The 18,584-nt window shown below is 37.8% G+C and overlaps 1 protein-coding gene across 11 annotated transcripts in view; it reads left to right on the top strand.

Moving 5' to 3' along the window:
• Window positions 1-18,584, top strand: part of LOC134527573 (protein HGH1 homolog) — a 118,775-nt gene that overhangs the window by 56,728 nt on the left and 43,463 nt on the right. For all 11 annotated transcript variants that reach the window (XM_063360367.1, XM_063360373.1, XM_063360368.1 and 8 more), the window contains one exon: window positions 13,604-13,797. In XM_063360367.1, coding sequence (XP_063216437.1) covers window positions 13,604-13,797 — 194 coding nt within the window. The remainder of the gene's footprint in view (window positions 1-13,603; window positions 13,798-18,584) is intronic.

The following is an 18,584-nucleotide window of genomic DNA, read 5'->3' as shown; positions in this document are numbered from 1 at the left end:
CGAGTCGGTGTCCCGTGCTCGCACGCCTCCTGTCTCGCGGAAGCCCGGTGATGCGTGCGCGGCTGTGCGCGGCTGTCTGTCCGGTCGACGGATCAGGGCGTCGATGATAGGGCGCGAGCAGGTAGGGAGGACCGCCTCCCCTCACCCCCGGGTCAGTGTCCCATGCTCCCACGCCTCCTGTCCCGCGGAAGCCCGGTGATGCGTGCGCGGCTGGGTCTGTGACGTCACCCCCTGCTGAGCAGCTGTCCCGCGGTTGCGACGCGCCGTTCCCGCGGTACCGAGTCGTCACCGATCACGGTGAGATGCCGTGTAACCGATCCCGGCCGTATCTCGCGATGCCGATGTTATCGCGTCGCGGCGAAACCGATCTCCCGTCGTTATCTCGCCACGCCGTCTCAGGTCGCTATCTCGCGGCGCCGTATCCTGTGACCTGGCGCGCCGGCTTCCGCTGCCGCCTTGGCGTGAGACTCGCGTTGGAGTTAAGAAATGAAGGTAGAAAAAATTTTAAAATATAAATGTTCTTTATTAAATAGTCCCGAAATGTACTTTATAGTTCAAAACACGTTCACCAAGTTCGTTTTTGAAAGCCACACTAGTTGGGCGACAAATTACGCCACTCCCGCTGCCTGGTTTTAGCTTTTAAATTAATTATTAATAATGTGAAATATCTCAGGGGTTTTACGGGGGTTCGGCCTCGTGGCTGCAGGCAGGAGCGCGTCTCGGAGCTTGAAAATTACGTTCAAAAATTACCTGGGCTGTTTAGGCCACCCAGGACGCCTTGTAAATGATTAATAAACAGATTATCAAAGCACTGCACTTTATTCAACGTTGATACACTGAATGGTCCTGTTACTGGCCGCGTCCGTTGTTGAACCGCTGTGACACACGTATTAACGCGGGCGAACAATACGCGCGACCAGGGTAGATTGCAAAGTGAAATCAACGGGTTGAAATGGTGGCTACGTGTCCCTGAGTAAGATTCAGTACACCGTCACGGAATTGTGGTTGCAACAAATTATGTAGAAAAGTAAACGAATAGCGGAAACCCTGTAATTAGGGTGGTTTGCAGCCTAGCCTGCTACGAAAAACTAAAGTCTCGAAAAGTTACGCTATCACGTCAGTGTGCGGCGTACACGTAAAGCCCCAATAAATGGCAAGATAGTCACTTAAAACACACGTTACAAATTGCACTAAAATATGAAAAAGTTACAATACGAAAGTTAGTCAGTATTTCACAAGATTCTCGACGGTAACAATTAATTGGCTACTGAAGCCGAAAACTGCGTGCCAATATTACGCTGTCCTTAAACTGTACATGGCCTTACGTATTAAGTTAAAGATCCCTGTAGGGAATAAATTATTAAGTTAAGTGTCGCACGAAGTATCGTGCGACTGAAGTGGGGTCGGCGCCGAGCTGATTGAAAGGTTTGTAGAAACGTACACTATTGCTGAAATGTTGAAGAGAAACTAGAAGTGCTGGCCCGACGTTCGCGGAGCGTCCGACCCCTGAGAGCCCCTGATGAAGACTGAGCGCGAGACCGCCCGGCGGCCTCGCGCCTAAACGCGTGGAACGCGGGAAAACCGACCCGACCAGTTTTGGACTTAGAAACAAATTACACAACATATGCTTATAAGACAATTAGACATAATTTTCCTTACATGAACCCTTCTTTTAAATTGTTATTAATTTGGTTGTTCTAATTAACAAAATAATCAAGTGTTTAATTAGGCGCATTGCCACACCCGGCCGGGCGCTGTCGTCGTCGCGGTGTTCGTTGCGGTGCACTTTCTTACACTTTGTGAAGATCACGCTCGGGCGTGTTCGACGCACTTCGGAGCCCGTGTTGTTGTGGCATAACGACCTTTGCGGACCAGAGGGAGCACCGGCGGTTGGCGTCAAAGTTTTGTTGTCTGAGTACTCGATGGCTCTAGTTTTTTAAACAAAATGTTGAAGACACACCTCCCTCCCTTGTCAGTGGTTTCATCGCAAAGTATACAGATGTCCTTATCTTTAAACTCTTCCATGAGGTCACTTTCTATTTTTTCCGCTAACTTAGGCACATACGATCGGTGAAGCGAATTTGCAGAAGGAATATCCCCTCCTCCTCTAACATTTTCATTTATCCATTCTCGCAACTCTTTGTTGTCCAATTTCTAAAGTTTGCAGAGATAAACGCGTATGTAGTTTTCATGATGAACTTTTCTCTGTCTTCTCTAATTTTTTTGGCAACAGTAGTCACTTCTTCCATCGTGGCTAAACGTTTGCTGCTGGCACCAGCTGCACTTCCTAACCTAACTTTAATGTGGTGTTTGCCATTGACATATAATAATAATAATAATAATAATAATAATAATAATAATAATAATAATAATACACCTGCAATTGGGCATCTGCCCGGTGGAAAGGAGTCTGCAATTGGGCATCTGCCCGGTGGCAAGGAGTTCCCACCCACAACTACCCTCACTCCTCCCCCCTCTGGAGCCACCTTCGTAAGTCCTTCCCTCCTCCCACATCCAGTGTCCTCCCCTCAAGCTCGTTCCACTCTCGCCCCGTCCTCACAAGGAATACCTGCCTTCCTCTCTCTGTCCATCTCCATTCCCTCTGAATCTTCCACTCATGATCCCTCCTTCCTCAATACAGCCCTCTATTCAACCTAGCTCCCAGCTTTCCCCAGCCCCCCCCCCCCCCCCTCCGAATTACTTTATGCATTCTCACTAGCCTTTCTACTGTCCTCCTTTTTTTTGCAGCGTGTCCCACCCCAGCTCCTTCATCATCACCGATGGTCTGTGTGTTTCCCCCATCCTGCCTTCGCCTTCCCTTCTCCTCCACATATTTGTCATCCATCTCGCTGCCTTGCGCTGCACCCTCTCCAGCTCCTCAATTTCTTTCTCCCACACCGCCGCGGCATATTCCAACACTGGCCTTACCAATGTCACGTACGCCTTTTCCTTAACTTTCCTACCTGTCCCTTTCAGTGTCCTAAGCACCCCCAACACCCTCCTGCCCATCTTCACCACCTTCTTGACCTGCTTTCCTCACCCCAAGTCACTCTGCAGGATCACTCCCAGGTACTTATAATCCTCAGCTTCCTGGATCACCTGTCCCTTCCAGTAGTACACTTTTCCCTCCACCCTTTTCTACCTCGTGAACCTCACCACCTTAGTCTTCCCTAAGTTTATTCCCATTTCATTTTTACAACAGTGTCGCGCCTTTCGTGGTCAACTCGAAAATTGCACCACTTGCAAAATAAAATCTTGTTAGAAGCATATAAACCCTCACATTTAAATTCTGTTTCTCGGGACTTGGCAGTAGGCTTTAATTTCGGCATTGTTTTGAAGCAGCAACGTAACGTGTGTACGTGACAAAGGACTGCCAGTATTTACGCGTAGCCAATGTTACCAAGCCAAAATTGTAATAAAAATACCAGTATCTATAAGAAGTGCTGGTAAAATAAAATGACAATGAAATTGTATTATGTTTTGAAGAAACTAAACCTATATTAACTCGTGCGAAATTAGTTTGAAATGGAATTAATATTTAACTTTTGGAAATTAGTTTCATGGAGTTATGTGTTCTCGTATGTTGGCGATTCTGCTAAAACAAAGCAAACATTTAAACAGAATAATATTTATGTTGTTACCTCAGTGAACGTGATATTTAACCATTTATTAATGTTAAAAATGTGAAGAAATTAGTGCATTCATAAAAATAAAAGAATGTATATATGTATAGAATTTTACGTCAAAACATGTTCACCGATATAGCTAATTTACTATGTATAAAGTTATGTTTTGATGAATGCTTAGTTCGCGGTATTAAACTACGGTAATTACAATTAAATTGCAACTTATTCACACACTTCAGTACTGTGAATTGTTTTTTTTTTTTTTAAATCGAGTAAACATAGGACCTAAAGAATGTATTTGTCATTGTTGTTTTAATGATTGTTTTTCACATTTAGTATTTTAAAAAATGGATTTTCGTTTTATGTCATTTTTAAGTCCAATTATCATGTTTTTTGGCGTAAAAATGGTTACACCATTTTTTCATACCACTAGTGATGACGCTTTTGTCCTGATGGATTATATGATGAAACCATACCCAGGGTTGTATCGCAAAGGGTCTAAAGAGCGCATTTACAACTACAGGATAAGTAGAACACGAAGAATAGTGGAAAATGTATTTGGTGTGGTATCGTCTATTTTCCGTGTCTTTAGAAAACCAATGCTTCTGGAAGCCGAAAAGGCTCAGCTAGTTGTGATGACGATTGTATGTCATGTCTACATAATTTCTTGAGACGACAGCCTTTGTCATCTTCGCGTTACACGCCTCCTGGAACCTTTGATGTCGAAGAAAATGGTGAGGTGATTGAGGGAAGCTGGCGAGTACAGACAAGTGAAGCGTCTGCATCATTTGTCGCACTCAGAAGAGTCCCTAGGCGGTCGTCTTTAAAAGCTAAGGAAATACGGCAGGAACTAAGTAACTATTTCCTAAACGAGGGAAGAGTTGAGTGGCAGGAGAAGTACGCATAAACAATTGTCAATCATGACCAAGTGTGTAGGTAACAAACAAGGATATTATTATGCTTAAAGTTGTTATGTACTTACCGTGCTCAATGTCTGGCGTGGGTTGTTCTTGTCCAAAAGAAATTTCAAACTGTCGAAAGCAAACCATGTGCTCTTGAATACATCATCTGCACCTGTAACAAAAACGTGATTATTTACAGTCCTTTAATAAGTTTAGTTAATAATCGCACAATGCTTAATATAATTAGTACGCACGTTACTTAAAATCACACCTATTCATTTTTAATAGTAGTTGTTTGTAACCACAACTACTTTTATTATTTCTATCTGTTAATTAATTAAAAATAAATTTTATTTTAAATATCTACCTTGTTAATATTTCATTAAGACTAACCTTTTCCGGTTCCTTGTGACTTTTTCATCTTCTGTTTCTCTCGCCTAAGAGCCAACAGCAGATACTCCATTTTATTTTTACACATGTCAATGGGTGATTATCAGAATAGGCTGCATTTTCATGAACTGAATTATGGGAATTTAAAACTTGTTTAAATAATCTGAAAAAAATTTACTTGATCAAGAAAATGTTCATAAGTAAGTCTTAAGCAGTGGCATAGCTGAGGATTCACGCTAAAGACGCAGTGTCCATGCTGAAGACTTTAGTGTGTTAAAAAAACAGAATATAATAAAAATAATAATAATTGCAGTTCTCATAAAAATTAAACTTTATTACTAAAATGAATATGCATTAAAAATTACTTCACAATTTTAACAGAAAAATTAGAACTGCAAATCTGGAAAAGTAAAGGTTGTTGCTAGAGAACTACATGGTATAGGATTGCCAATCTTTTTCACCACTTCAAAAAAAGCATATTTCATTGTGTCCTTCTGTGCTGGCCATTTGTACTTCCCTCCTACTGTAGGATGCATTACCATGACCTCAACATCATCAAAATTTACTGCTGTGACTTCGCCTGGGTAGTGAATTCCATCATAGGCCACAACTACCCAGTCTCCAATTTCATAGGAGACTCTGGAACCTTTAGAGGCTTTTGTACAATCTGATAATGAAGTTGGAATCTGCATTCCCAGATGGTAGTGCTTGCATACTGTATCTGTTGAACATTCAAAGCACCCAAATTCTCGGAACATTAAATGCCTACTTGTCTTTGTCCAGCAGACTTGATGGACCTTCATAGACCCTGCAAAAAATATAATAGTTTCTTTATCAACCTTACGTTCTAATTCCATTACAGCTTCCTCGCTCACAGCTTCCATGTGCACACCAGAAATGTTCGCCATTAATGAACTTAAGAGAACCTCCAAGCTCGAAACATCATTGCCTTCTGCAACAAGGCGATCTGCAGTACATTTTAGAAGACCTCCTATGCCATCCGGGGCCCCCTTACCATGTCCAGATTATGAATAATTCCAAATAATTTTTTTCATTTCCAGGAAATATGCTGGGAATGTAAGTTTTGATCATTTCATACATGGTTTTATTACGATACTGTGTACTTAGACTGTCTGAATAGAAATGTAGGTTTCTAACATCTGGAAATTTAGCTAAATACTTCTGTATTGTTGGAGACATATGTGCCACTATGGCAAAGGCGTCATGACGTTGGCTTTTAGATAAAGTGCAAAATGAATCTTTAACGCCACCTTCTGCATAAACTACACCAGTGTGAAGGGTGACCTGTTCCCTCGAAGCCCCAAAGTGAACACACTGTGCTTCAGCAGCATATTTGCACTTATAATTTTCCGAGAAATCTATGTGGAATAGGATGTCTGTACACTGTAAATTCTTCTTTAGTTTTGACATGACTGAATACTGATGTTTGATGTTGAACTTGTGTTGCATGCAACTCACTATACTATTTTCAAACATGTCCACCAAATCACCCACCTTTAAATGAACTTCATCTTTCACTGTCTTCTTTACTTCAATCTCTAATTTTGTCTTTTTACTTATAACTTTCTCTTTCTTAGTTATCCACTGCTTTACAGTCACTTGTTGGTGATAGTCAAAGTCTTTGTAACACATAGTTTTATATTTACGAGTACACACCCTTCTGTAACAATCTTCTGTTTCTTTCTCACACATCAACATTTTAATTACATTCCCTTCATCATTGGTGTCAAAAATTTTCAACAAATGCATTTTTCGCACTATCAATTTAAAGTTCTCATGTTTAACACAAAGGCATGTGTCTCGATCACTCACCTTTGGTGCTACTATCCAAAAGGGACGCAGTCTACAAAAGGCAGTATAGCTTATTTGGAAACTCTGAATTTGCTGGAACTTCTGCCGCCCTCTCTACCTCAACCTGGCCAAACACCAAGGAGGCACAGAGGCCAACAGTGAAAGCATGGGGAATGGGCCAAACACCAAGGAGGCACAGAGGCCAACAGTGAAAGCATGGGGAATGGGCTCAATGGTGATTTGTTAGGTGTGTAGTAAAATCATGAGAACCTTTAGCCGACTGGGGAGGCCATATTACAGGATAAAATAGTTAAATATTAACTAGTCAAAATTAATACAGACAGTGGTTTTAGTTAAATGAATACAACAATATCGTTTCTCTGTTCCTTATATTTTCTTTTCTTTAAACTCTTTTACTTTAAATAATAACAATAACAAGGTTAATATCAAATGATGAGTATACAGTCATACTGATAGTAAAGGTAAATGTTAAGATAAGGGGCCCCTTTAGATACTTCAGTTAAACACATTAATTTTGATGTTAAGAATTACATAGGATGAGTAAAAAATTTTTTTATTAATTATTAGTCCAAAACAATGCCGAAAATGCTAGGTTAAAACTTTCTCTTTATATATGTGGTGGCTCATGGTTGCTCTTCTGCATGCAGAAAGTAACAAAGAAGACAATCTTTCCTGATTAGACGAGCTGCATCAGGCACTGAGGAGCACCATGACTCAGGTGACGAAGAAGTTGTGTGTCACGAAGTAATCGCGCCCATGGCCACCCACACCTTCCGCACACACACTGTACATAATTGTATTACAAAATAAGATAACTGAACAAAATATCATTTCCACATATTCTTGAAGGAATATGCGATTTTACTCACCACTTGCGGTGTACGAAGAATTAATTAAGACATTGATGTAAACAGTTTAAGAAACGGCTGAAGCTAGGAACAGTTACATCATGGCCAACATGCTTCAAAAAGAAAGACGTATTATTTTGTGCAACTGAAGAAGACTATAGAGTTGAGACATGAAAGACTGCACATGTAAAACAAATAGAGTTACACTATAGTGCGGTTTCCCAAATCAACATTCATTATGGACAAAAGTAAAATTATTTTGTTGTAAAACTAATATAAGAATTTTAACACACAAACTTGTCCTTTTATAAATATAAATTATGCTGAAATTGTTGGTTACAAAATGATTTACAAATTCAAGAATAAAAAAAAATTATGGCTCCCAGTTTGCTATACAAAATAAAGTAAAAACAATAACTATAAAATAGATAAAGTGAGCATGAGAATTACCAAATTTGTGCAATGGCACAAACTTGAGGTGGAGATTTCTAATAGTGTCTGTCAAATATCTCTTCTGTTTCGTTTTCCTTGAAATCATGTCTTTCTTCCCAGGAGTTGTCATCCTGTTCCAGAAAAGTTGTTACCAAATTTTTAATGTACTCTACTCTATTCCTTTTCATTCTTTCATAACATAATTATTGGATCGCTTTGTGTTGCCCTTTGCAATTGAACGAGAAAGAAACTTCTTTGCTTCTTTTGCCATTGTTTCTTATACTTTTCATATTTTTTTCTGAGTTTCTCATTTTGGGTTTTGAGTTTATTTATTTGACGGTAAGCTTTTGCTCTGTCCCTACGAACTTGTTTCCTACCCCTTTTTTTTCTGGCTACTTCAACGTTCCTTTATACTTTGTGATGTGTTCAAAGTTTCTGCAACTGTTGGTAGATGTGGTGTACTTGCATGGTCACTTGTTTCTTCATTTGAAGTCACTGGTGTATTCTCTCTTATAAAAGTGTTCATATTTCCTTCGCATTCTTTTTTCTTTTGTAGCATTTTTTTTCTGTTCTCCACTTCTTCTTGTACATTCTTTTCTCACGTGAATTCATGTCTTTCACCAACTTAACTTTTCCTGACTCTTTTGCTTTTAAGTAGATTTCATGTTTTTTTTCTTTCAGTGCTCTTAATTTTTCCGGATCTTTTTTCATATTTTCACGCCTCCTTTTCTCACACTCTCTCTTCCGCTTCAACCTTTCTTCATTGCTTAAATGCCCCTTGGTTCTAGCCATTACCTGCAACAGTGATGAAATACTGGTAAGTCCTAAATGCAATTGTATATAAATTTGTCTGTAGCATGGATACTGAGTCTTTAGCATGGATGCAGAAAGTCCATGCTAAAGATACTTGAATCTGTCCATGCTATTGACAAAAGTTAGGTTAACCACAATTATATTCCATATGTAAGGACCAATCAGTATGAAACTTTTCATGAAGTTTATACGTTCACTTGGTTTTAAATTGTTGTTCACATTTTAATTTATCATTAATAACTTAGCCAGAATTCAATCCATTCTAAAGACATATAATTTTCCTTTTTACCTGAAAAATACATTCACAATAAGTAAACACACTTTTCTTATTACTTTTCCCTCCAATTTGAAGCCAGTGCAGCCAACCTATAGTAAAGGTAAATAAATTTACTCCAGAATAAAATGGAAAACTAAATATTCTTTTTCATTTAAAGACTCTTAAACACTGTCCATGCTAAAGACATAAGACTTTGGGGACAATTTTTCAAACACATGAAAACCAATTTTTATCATCTAAAAAAAATATGTATATGAATAAATTATCCCTTGATAAATATTTTTATGAAACTGGCCTTAGTTCATACTACTTATTAAAATAACCACTTGAATTATATACATTCATCTGTAAAAGTGTGGTCAAAGACATCCATGCTACTGGACATTTTACATAATTTAGAAATTATGGCATCCATATAGTACAATAAAAAATGTAAATAACAATCTTAAATCATTTACAATATCTGAAAGAAAAAAAAAAACTAGGCATGTGCGAGAAAGACTTTTTTGAATTCGAGACGAGATCGAGAAAGCAATTTAAAAATTCTCTAGAATCGAGTCGAGATCGAGAAATCTGTACTTTAGTTAACAGGATAATATGATCCAAAAAAGTAAAACTCAATAATCTGACAAACATACATAATTATTCAATAATTTTATCAAGTATCCACAAAAGACGATGAATGAAACATTAGTTTACAAAGAAAGAACACTCTAGTGGCTAGCCTAATTTAAGGTCTAAAGCGGCTATTTAAAAACACCAGCTGTTAGACATTTTCAGCCAACAAATTTTCATGCCTAATGCTCACAGTGTTTCCAGCAGTACTAAATAGTCGTTCGCTTTCAACTTGTGTAGCTGGTATTGCCAGATACCTTCTTGCTACTTTAGCCAGAGCTGGAAAGCGTATCTTGTTTTTCCACCAGGTAAGTGGGTCACCGTTCCTTGGAATTACATCTTCACGTAAATATATTTTTAGTTCTTCCAGACTTGATGATTTAGTCCTAACTGATGATTGTGATGTCTTCTTCAACACTTCAAAACTTGACCACAGTGAGCAAGTCTCTTTAGCTTCACTCACCTGGTCCAGTTCTGGTTCAGGACGATAATCATTTTCAGGTTGCTGATGTGAAGTGATGTATTTCGTGCACAACTTTTCATGTTCTTGCAATTCCACAGTCTTGAATCTAGGGTCAAGCACCATTGAAAGAAGATCTTCTTTCACACAAGAATATGAAGGAAATCTTGTTTTTAAACCTCTTTGCAGTGATTTAGCAAATGCAGTACCAGATTTGCATTGGTCTGTTTGGACATAGTTAGTAAGCATTGCTTCAATTCCATATATCAATGGGATTTTCGATGACAGTGTTGGGAACTTTGAGTAACATAACTCGGTTGTGGCCTCATCTATTGGCTGCAAAATATGTGCAATGCTAGCAGCTAGTTTCCACTCACTAGAGGTGAAGTTCTCCACTGCCATGCTCTCTCCTAAATCAGCAGAAATTGGGCACCTGCTGCTCAACAAGATGTGACAGCATGGTGTATTCACTATTCCGTCTAGTTGGCACCATTGGCAGTAGCTCGTGAACAGGTTTGTTTAGCTTCACTTGAAGTGCATGCAGCCTCTCATGAGCAACATTACTGTGTCGATAATGGCCAACAATAGCTCGTCCTTTTGCCAAAAGTACTGTAATATCATGTTCATTTTTTGCATCGTGCAGTGCCAACTGTAGTGTATGTGCAAAACACTGAACATGATGAAATAAGGTTTTCCTTATGGCACATTTAAGGTTTTTTGCATTGTCTGTTATGACATAAACTGGGACTTGATCAGTTGGCAAATTCCATTCTTCCATTGCCCCTACAAGCTTTGCATGTACTGCATCTGCAGTATGTGAGCCTGGAAAGTGGTAATTGCCAAGAATATGGCATTTTAATTTGAACTCTTCTGTTAGGTAATGGCCCTGTAAGCGAAATGTAGCTTTCATGTCTCCTAGATGACCATGTATTGGTAGTGAAAGAAAGTGACTCCAGACCATTGATGGCATATGTACTAATTTCATCAGCCAGTTTGGTTCTTTCCTCTTGATACAACTGTGGTATAACCGTCCTTGAAAATGTTGTTCGCGAAGGAATCTCGTAGCTAGGTTCTAATTCGTTGATTAGACCTCTGAAGCCATGGTCATCCACCATGCTGTAAGGTTGAAAATCACAAGCCATCATGATAGCAATTTTTTTGTCTATTTGATTTTTCCTCACATTGCTGATGCAAAGCTTCTGTTTTTTTGCAACACACTCAAACATTGAAAGTTGTCGACTAGAAGTCTTCTTTTCTTCAGCAGTTATTTTGTTGAATTCTTTTTCAGCGGCTGGATGTTGTTTCAAGTGCCGCAAAAGTCCACTTGTCGAGCATGAAGGCGTTTTAATAATGTTTTTACACAATTTACATTCGCCACCTTCTTTCTTTTTTAAATAAAAGTTCCATATTGTGGCCAATTTCCGTTCTTTTTTATCCACACCACTAACACTTTCCTCCATCGCACTCAACTTTACTTGTTTTCGGTTTGTAATTACAACTTTACCTTTACACTCACTTAACAGTTTATTTGCCTACTGTCGTATGTAAACATACGTTATTGACTCCATAGTCTATACAGTTTCCTTGAGCCATGGACGGTACTTGATCATGAAAGTCTGAACATTCACCACTATCGATATGTCACTATCGATACGGACAGCAATTTAAACATCATGTTGCTTGTTATATACTGCTGGCCGTGTGTATAACCTAAGGCCATAAAACAAAATGCAATCGCGGAAGAATTCTGCAGTCATGTTTATATTTTTATTTTTTACCATACCGTTTTACGTTGATACTTGATATTGATACCGAAAATGATTTATTTTTAACTTTAATGTTGGTTTTATTAACGGAAAATAATCATTTTCTTCTGTAATTTAATGTGATAACCACAGCACAATTCATTGTTTACGTTTACCGTTTCATGTGGTGACTTGTGAACGGAAGTTGTTCGTTTTTAACTTTTTAATAATTTATCGTGTATACTATCGTAACAAGTATATTTTATTTTATTCGATCTACGTTACGTTGAAGATATGTTAATTATTTCAACACGCAACGCAAAATGCTGCCTCAATATATTATATTACCTAACCTATTTCTTGTTTACAAAATTCTCGAAAATTCCTAGCCAAAAAAAATTATCTCGAGACGAGATCGAGAAAATTTCTGTCTCGACTCGTTCTCGATGATGCCGAGACTCGCACATCCTTAAAAAAAACACAATAGTAAATTTGTTAAATCTTAGGAAAATTACACTGGGATGCAAAATGCAGCCTATTCTGATAATCACCCCAATCAAATTGCCAACATTGTTCGCAATTTCCTCCCATGCATCATTCTTTTTCAGCTTATTAAAATGATGAGGATCCTTTGGGTTCCACAAAACACTCTTTTGTTGATAGCAGCTTATCAATTCCTGAACCATTTCCTTGGACCAGTGCGAATCCATTATTACCACGCCACTAGCAGTAAGTAGCTCCTCTATAAAGGTTACTTGTCAACTGCAGGAAATTTAAATATATTTATGAATTACGTACTGCGGTGTGGAATTCGATGTATGCGCGTTACATGTTTGTGCAAGGGGGCGCGGGAGGAGGCACACGCGGCGGTGATCGGACGACCCGTCCACACTGTCTATCTGTATCACGTATCTTTCCTTTGATGTGACTGCATAAAACCGACTCTTGGTGGGATCATCCCCGATCCGATCATTGTATCAAAATGATACGCGCGCATAATACAGGACTCTGTTTTAGCACGGCGATCATGATACACGATCATGATACAGATACGGTGATCTGATACAAGTGTGGACGCGGCTTAATAACTGTGAAAGGAAAATCAATAGCGTGGTATTCATGTCTTACTGCACCTAGGCTAATGGTAACACACAATACTTACATAAACTTAAAAAAAAATTAGTTTAAGTAAAGTATTAAAAGTAATCATTGGGTTAGTTTATAAAATCATCTGGGATTGAATTAAAATGTTTAGTTATGTGGCACAAATATGTTATGTTGTTAAAAATGTACCTATGTTTTTATAACTCATGTTACACTGCATAACATAATTTTGAAGACATTCATGTAGTTATATTCAGTTTTTCTCGCCTTCCTCAAAAAGAAGTATAAACCAAATTGTAGTTAGTTTCACTTTTGTTAATTGTTTTAACATTCTTATCCCATGCTATATCCATTGTTAAGTAAAATACAACTCCATTGATGTGTTGTTAATTTTTGACTGAAGTATCTTGCCAGAGGAATTTGGTAATATCTGAAGAAACTCCCTAGATCTCCCTAGATCTTTTTTACTGTCTTGTAATAAACCTAGATGCCTTATAGCAAAATTATAAAAAGTTATTGTTTACATGGGAATTAAAGATAGGTGTGTTTGTGTTGCAGGAAAAACTTCATCATACAAATCATGCAAAGTCGTAATTGACAGTCCTGAAGCCTTAGCATCATTGCTCTACTGGGTCCATTCAGGTTTCACGGACGTGGAAAAAGATGCTTGTCGTGCTCTCATCAACATATCGTCTTACAAAGAAGGCTGCGCTGCTTTGCTCAGCAGCAGCTTAGAGGATATTTATCAAAATGTGAGTACATATCTGTGATATTCGAGGCATACTGTACCATGAGCTCTGAGGTTATTGGTGACTGTTGCTGTCAAGAAGGTTAACTGCGTGAACTTTCTGATTATTAATATTTTGTATCGTCATTTAAACTATTTTGTTTTAACAAAATTTATGGCATTTAGGCTAAAAAAAAAATGTGTTTTCAAAGTTAAGTACCTATTCATTAACAGGTTCCATATTAAAACTATTTAAAACATAACTTCTAGCAGGTGAACTGAAGAATTGTATTACTTATTTATTCCAGTTCACAAACATTGACTTCTAATAGTTTTGAGTTTATGCAGAATGCCTTGTCGAAACATAAAACGACACACTCTAGTTAGGAAGTTTAGGGGATTGAAGACTTAACATATACACCTGGTTTTTGATCACACTGTCCATGTTAGTATGTATACTGTGACAGGTGCATATAAGTAGGCAGACATCACATAACCCACAGAGTTTGATATTAATTTTAGCCGGATTCGGGTGTGCCTAGAGTATTTCTACCAAGAATAGAGGAAGCTTTGATAAAAATTTAACCTGTTGTTCGTTAATGTTGCTATGAATTTCGGTGCTGGATGCTGAAAACAAGTACTTAGTGCAGCATTGACAAAGATAAATTCATTGTCAGTTGAACATTTATTGCATGCCTTCATCTTAAAGTTTGGCTTACTCTGCATGTCATGTGCTGTTTGTTAAAATATCAGGCAAGAAACACTATAAAATTTTGGCCGGACTAAAGTGTCTTGTTCACCCATTTTCTGGGTTTCTATAACTGGGTAAACTAAACAAAATAATTTCTGTGATCTCACGCTTGAGATCTTATATTTGCAGTGAACGGCTAATGCTATCTTCGTTGTACTTTGGTTATCTCTGCCTTTGTGCATATTTTCAGCTCAGAGTATTCTTCCTCTCTCCCCTTTCCCACCTTTTTGTTGCCCCTCTGCAGTTCACTCCCCTCCCTTAGTCCTGTGCTGCGCATGACCCTCTTCCGTTTCTAGGTACAAATTTTTGTATGCAGTGCTGCAAATATGTTCATGGGCGTGTAAGTATTAGGCTTTGGAGCATTTGTAGATTTATTGTGGTGACACATACAGAAACGTAACCAGTAACTCTGTTGCTTAAAATCATTTTCTGACTGCCACACACTATATCAGGGCTGCCACCAGGTCATGAACATGAATCCTTGACAAAACATCCAAAAATCCTTGAAAATCCTTGAAAATATGACAAGCATATACATGAAAATCCTTGCGACGACAAAATAAGTATTTTGACCCTGAAAAATTTTTATTACTTGAATTTCTTAAAAACTAATATCCATCCAAATGAAGTAATGTTCGAGAAAATAATATACTTATTAAGAAATAAATACATGCAACCAAATCAGTTGTTCTTACTATAAAATTTTGGTTCAAACAAAGTTCTTATTATTATGGAAAATAGTACAACTGAAATATTCATTTCAACAAAATGCCTTCACGTAACAATGAAAAAGTATGTTGGGAGAATAATGCAAAATATTTGGTTTATATTTTGTACAGTCAGTGTTCACATAACTGTTTTTCAAAACACACTTATTTTAAGTTTCTTGCTTTTTTCCTCAACTCAGCAGTAGGTTTAAACTCAGCTACACGCTTCCTAACAGAAACCTGCATCAAGGCATTCAGCATTGGTGCCTGTAAAGATGACCGATGTGCTGTCTTGATTAGTTTGAGCTGACTGAATGCTCTCTCTACACTGGTGTTGCTGTGAGGGAGTATCATCATTGCTCTTGCTAATTTGCACAAGGTTGAGAAACGTGGTTTGCCGTTCTCCTCATGCTTGAAAACTTTGTACCAAAATACATCAACTGCGTCTGAGTGTGGACAAATGGATTCAGGTAAGTCCCAAAGTGTATAATCAAAAAATTCTGCATTCAGAGAATCGTGTTCTCCATCAGAAATTACATTTGGGAAAACTTCGGCTAGTTTTTCCATCTTTTTCCACTCCCCACAATGTTTTTTGGTTGGGTCAAAAACAAACTATGTTCTGAAGAACTACATCATTCACAGGAAGAAGTCTGTACAATTCTTTTGTTCCAGTCTCATAAAATTCCCTTACATTGTCAAAAAATTCAATTTTTTCAGACGTAGGAATCTCATTTTCTGCCAGAAACGTACGGGTTGCATGCCCAACAAATAAGGATGAATCTGAAAGCTGGTTTGAATGCTGAAAATCAATGGAGGTTAGATCACTTTTCTGAATCACACCAAACTGGACGAAACTTGCAATTGTTTGTCGCAGCAGTGTACTCATCTCACTGTACAACTTGTGTAAATACGGACGTTCTTGTTGGAACAGCAAATTGAATTTTTCAAACCGTGGCAACACTGCTTGAAGAAAAAGAAAGTACAGTTTGCCTGAACATGAGTGTAGTGTTGATCTGAATCGTTGTACAGATTCCAAAGAGCTCTCTTTTGCATCAACTGAATCAAAATATTCAGTTAAAGCTGGCCATTGCTCCAACATACGATTTACACACTGAAGTAGTGCCAGCCATCTGTTGAAAGGAGGACGCAAAATCTTATGTTCTTCTACCTCCAACAACTGCTGGACATGTGTGTACTCATCTTGGCTTTTTCCAGATGTCTTGAAATAAGTATAAACATCTCTAGAAAACGGTTCACACACACCTGGTAGTGCACCACAGGCATGTGATGCAGCCAGATGGGAAACATGGCAAGTACAATGCAGAAACCATACATTTTCTTGTTTTCCTTTTACTTGCGAAAGTACTGCGTTAAACTCCCCAACCATAGCCTTTGCACCATCTGATGACATGCTAAGGCAGTTTTTCCAACGAATATCGTCTTTCTGAAATGACTTATTTACAAGATTAAATAAGTTCTGACCAGTTGCTTTGCCCTCAATAGCCATGACCTTGTACAAGTGTGTTTCTACTTGCTGACTAACAAAATATCTGGCCAAAATAATCATCTGCCTGTGCACTGTTATGTCAGTAGACTCATCAATTAAGAGTGTAAAAAATGTTTTTTTCATCACATTGACGATTTCTTCCTCTTCGGAAAAAGCCAATGCCTGTTGGATGATTTTACCAGTTTTTGTGTGACCACAACAAAAATTTCTAGCAATGTCACTGTCTGGGAACATTTTTGGTACTAAATTAGTGAAACTATCACTCAGGTTCATGAACAAATTGTTTTCGCAAACAAAGTTAGCCCACAGTAAATCCGCTTCAACACTCCCATTATCATCTTTAATTACAAAGTTTGTGAGCGAAGAGTTTTGTTCAACACATCTGAGATTTTTTTTGTTGCTCTCAGTATTGCCATGACGGCACAAATCCTTCAACCCTCCATTGGAAACGCAAAGGATAGAATTACAAACTGTGCACTTTGCTTGGAAAACACTACTCTCAGGCTTCACCCATTTCAATTCATTCTCCCATTCCCTTTTATAATGTTGTTTGAATGGGACGCTTTCTGGTGATGCCTTTTGCTTTATATTCATCGTAACGCGCAGAGGTTACGATCAAAAAAACTATGCTTAAGAAATTTTCATTTTCAATAAATAGCTGAAGCGACGATGTGTTTCTCTCGAGACAATGTTAACAAACATAAACAAGTGGTATTCATCGTTAAGATTCCTGTTTACATTCAACACGACCATAGAAGAAAACGGTATGGGTAGGCGTAGAATTTCAATGATTCATTGCTGTGTCGAGAATGTTGTTTCTCGATTCTGCCGCGAGCGGTTCAAATTCTTTCATGAGAAATATCGATAGTCGATATCAGTGCGTCTAATGGCTGTTTAAAAATTTTGCCCCTTGGGGCAGCACTAGAACGTGTAAAGGTTGCGCTCCATGTTGAATGTGTGTATGGAATTTGTATTTGTTTACAAACGTACATTAGTGCAGTATTGTACTAAGCTTTATTTAAAATCCGTGATATTCGTTCAAAATCCAGCAATCCGTTTTGAGGTTTAAAAATCTGCGAAATCGGCAGGCCTGCACTATATTATCTTTGTTAACATTCATTCACTTATTTGTGCGTTTGTAAAATACCGCCCATGATCGATTCCAGTTGCATCATGTTGTTGTGCTCTCGTCAAAATCTTTAACTTAATATAAATGTGTCTGTCTCACAGCCAGTATTTGCATTTGATCATATAAGCATTCTTATATTATTTTACTTATGATCCTTATGAATTTACGCCATATAATAATGTTCTAGTAATCAATATTTGTATTGAACACATGAGACTTATGTTTTTAATTGCTTTCTCACACTGGTTCACATTGAACATATATATTCGTGTTACTATGATATTATTTTGGTAATAAAATTGTGTATGTAATCACGTGTTTGTGCTACTTACATAATCTACTTTGTAACATTCTAGATTGTTTCGGCACACTAAAACTTACTGTTGTAGTTAGTTACTTATAAATTGTTTTTAAGTTATGTCGTTTATTTAACCAAAATGAGTTATTTGGTAAAAATTATGTTGAAAAAATAAAGGGTTTCAAACTTCCTTTGTTTATTACTTTCTCAAAAAAAAACAAAAAAACTTCAACTTACACATAGAATGACCACAGTTCAGTCCTCTGATGAATTTTTGTTAATTGAAAAAGTTTTTATACTGGTCAGATTACTTTCTGATAAAAAAAAAATTTCAATACATACCAACACTGTTCCAGTTGGACTTCACAGCTTCCTGTCGCTTGATATTAAAAAAAAATTAAGTCCCTAGGTTAAGTTCAC

The sequence above is a fragment of the Bacillus rossius genome, chromosome 1, assembly GCF_032445375.1.
Source record: "Bacillus rossius redtenbacheri isolate Brsri chromosome 1, Brsri_v3, whole genome shotgun sequence".
Taxonomy (NCBI): domain Eukaryota; kingdom Metazoa; phylum Arthropoda; class Insecta; order Phasmatodea; family Bacillidae; genus Bacillus; species Bacillus rossius.
Note: the sequence above shows the minus strand (reverse complement) of the source record. Positions and strands in the feature narration are given on the sequence as shown.